We start from the raw sequence: 3328 nt of genomic DNA, 5'->3' as shown, positions 1-3328 counted from the left end.
ACAGTTTTTACACAGGCATCCCTTATTTGTTGGCGATGTGTCTTGTTGAGGTTTGTCCTAATGACATGATTCTGGGCTCCTTTCTCTCCCATGTCCTGTTCTCCTAATAACAAACACTTTCAAACATCCCAAATTCAGTTTTCTTAATTTTGCACAAAAAGTAACTTCCTAATTGAGTCAATCATCTCACCAATATACTAGTCCAAAAGGCCTTCCTTTCCCAACCAAAGAAATCCATGAAACTGTTTGCCTAAACAAGCAAACAAAGGACAACAAAAAAGGAAACACACAGCATGAGAGAAATTCATTTATCTCCCTTGAACAAAGTCAAGCTACAGATTAAAATATTTTATCATAATATGGTCTTACTGAAACAAATATTTAAAATAGAACGAAGTAGATGTAAGTAGTCTACAAAAGTAGTAAACTTAAAATTAGAAGGCTAAGAGATTAGTCTAGATTTTTTTTAATGAAACTGTGACTTTAAATCATTAACTATTCTGATCTTCATTTTACCATCTATAAAATTAATATATTTATTAATCTGTCATGTGCTGGTTTCATTGTACAAAGGTGAAAAGAAAACACTTGCCAAAAGCTAGATGCAAAGTATTTACAGATGCCAAATGAATTATACTTAAAGACTTTATAGAACCTTCAATCTCTGGTATTTAAAGGAGACATATTCTTCTCAGAGAATGGAAAGATGTGAGTAGAAACTGAGTATCTGATTCATGCTTCTAACAGCAATTGGTGGATAAGCAAGCCTCCAATGAAACAATGTTACTCTAGTGTTACCGAGCTGGTTTTGATCATTAGTTGCTCATTATATCAAAGGTGTTTCAAGTTTGATCACTTGGAGACAATTTCCTTTTTCCAGTAATTATTAAAAGATTGGTTAAAAAATAACATATACTGCATTTCTAATTTAATACTGTTACAAAACAGGAAAAAATAGGAGAAAACATATTGTGCAAATAGTTATACATAAAAGACGTCCCAGACAGAAAAAACTGGAAATAAATTATTGAGAGAAGTTTCAAATTTTCTTTGCTATGTTATGAAAAAACTAGGATAACAAGGCTGTGACTAAAAATATTTAATTAAAGACAGAATCTCCTTTTACTATAACTATATGCACAGAAATTGTTTCTGATCAAAACTTTCCAATCCTCAGGGTTTTTCTCAGAGCGAGTTTTACATCTTTGTTCCTCAAGCTGTAAATTAAGGGGTTCATCATGGGAACCACATTGGTATAAAAGACAGAAGATATTTTTCCCTCATCCATGGACACAGAAGATGGTTTGAGATATACAAATGCACTTGATCCAAAGAACAGAGACACAGCAATGATGTGAGAACTGCAGGTGCTAAAGGCTTTGGATCTACCCTCTGTAGAGCTAATGTGGAGGAGGTTGGAGAGGATGAGGCCATAAGAGATAAAGATGGTGAAACTGGCCACAATGATGTTGATGCCTCCCACAATGAAAACTTCCAGCTCAATGATGTAAGTACTTGTACAGGAGAGCTGGAGCAGAGGATGGATGTCACACAAATAATGGTTGATGGTGTTTGCATCACAGAAGGTCAGTCTCAGCATGCATCCAATGAGGGTCATGGCATCACAAAATGCCATCAAGTATGAACCAAGCATAAGACTGGAACACACTTTAGGGGACATGGCAATGTTGTACAAAAGTGGTTTACAGATGGCCACATAGCGATCATAGGCCATTGATGTCAACACATAGCATTCAGAAATACCAAAAAAACTGAAAAAGTAAAGCTGGGTCATGCACCCTTTATAGGGGATAATATTCTCCTTTGATATGAAGTTAATCAGCATTTTGGGTGTAAACACAGAAGAATAACAGAGATCAATGAAGGACAAGTTAAAGAGGAAAAAGTACATGGGGGTATGCAGGTGTGAACTCAGCCCAATTAGGATTATCAAGCCCAAATTTCCCATTGCAGTGACCACATACATTACTAGAAACAGGAAGAACAGAGGGAGTTGGAGATCTGGATGGTCTGTTAATCCCACCAAAAAGAAATGAGTCATGAAAGAGCCATTCCCCAGAGCCATTTTTCTCTAAGGGAATCCGTGAGCACAGGAGAAAAGGGTTACATAGAAAAACAAAAACAAAAACAAAAACAAAAACAAAAACACAATGTTTCCCACAATATCTCCTTGTACAAGGCAGTGTATATGCTGGGAATGACTGTGACTAGCCCAACCTGGACCCATAGAACTTCTTTACCATTATTGTGAAAATGAGTGACATGAACTTTCCCTTATATCATCTTTATAAAATAAATGGGGAAAAGTAGAAAAAGTTAGCCTATGGAGTGAAGAGAACTGCTGTCATATGAAATCATAACTATTGGAAAAAATAAAGGACAATGGAAAAAAAGTCTGAACCAGGACCGAATTATCCTTCTCTCATTGCACCATCACTTTATTCACTTGGACCCTCTACTCACCAGTAAAACTGGAGGCAGCAACCCCAACACCTGTGCTTACCTCTAATGTTGCTAAGAGTTTACAGGGTAGAAAGCAAGAAGATCACTTCTAATTAAAAAAAGGGGGGAGGGAACAGTAGGCAAAGTCTAGGAGAGGTTAAGTCACTCTCCAGTCACAGAGTAAAAGCTATAAAAGTAAAAAAATGAGTATTCCATCCATGGAGAGGGAACTTAATGACTGAAAAACTGCACCCCCTGTGCCTCGTAATGATTCTGAACATTCCCTGCTCTCCCCTCAAACAGATTTCACTGCAAGATTCATTTGAGTCTCCGGACTGCAAAAGTAGGAAAGAAGATGTCATATTTTAGGTCCTCCATGTCCGTTTCAAACGAAGAAAAGATGAATATTAACAGAATTCAGGAACTCACCCTCCTTAAGACAAAAACTCCTAGTGCTTTCTTCTTATTGTTTTTATCCCCATGGTCTTGAAAGGGCAATTTCAGGTTCTGAGGCTTTGGTTTCATTGATTCTAAGAAAATACCACCTGTAATTAATTTCTGATATGCCCTGGAAATCTTTCAGAACAATAGATCATAATTCTGAATATGACTTTGCATTTTCTCAAGCAGCAGAAAACAATAAATGATCTCTATTATTATCGTTTTTGCCACTTAGTAAGACACGGAACATTTAATGCAAGTGCAATGATATAATGCACTCAGTTATAAACATGGCAGCAGCTTCCTCAATCACTTCCCCAGGGAACAGTTTCTAGGTGTAATAGGGAACTAAGGGGATTATACTTACAGTCTGTCTTTAGTTCCTTATAAACGCAATACTTTACTCAAGTTTTTCCTTCAGTGT

At 36.6% G+C, this 3328-nt stretch overlaps 1 protein-coding gene across 1 annotated transcript; it reads right to left on the bottom strand.

Moving 5' to 3' along the window:
* Positions 1-1156: 1156 nt before the first annotated feature.
* Positions 1157-2086, bottom strand: LOC130861099 (olfactory receptor 8B3-like). Its single transcript, XM_057749617.1, has one exon. It carries the CDS (start codon positions 2084-2086, stop codon positions 1157-1159), a length of 930 nt encoding a protein of 309 aa, XP_057605600.1.
* Between the last annotated feature and the right edge of the window lie 1242 nt (positions 2087-3328).

The sequence above is a fragment of the Hippopotamus amphibius genome, chromosome 9, assembly GCF_030028045.1.
Source record: "Hippopotamus amphibius kiboko isolate mHipAmp2 chromosome 9, mHipAmp2.hap2, whole genome shotgun sequence".
NCBI classification, from domain to species: domain Eukaryota; kingdom Metazoa; phylum Chordata; class Mammalia; order Artiodactyla; family Hippopotamidae; genus Hippopotamus; species Hippopotamus amphibius.
This window is presented reverse-complemented; position numbering and strand designations above follow the sequence as displayed.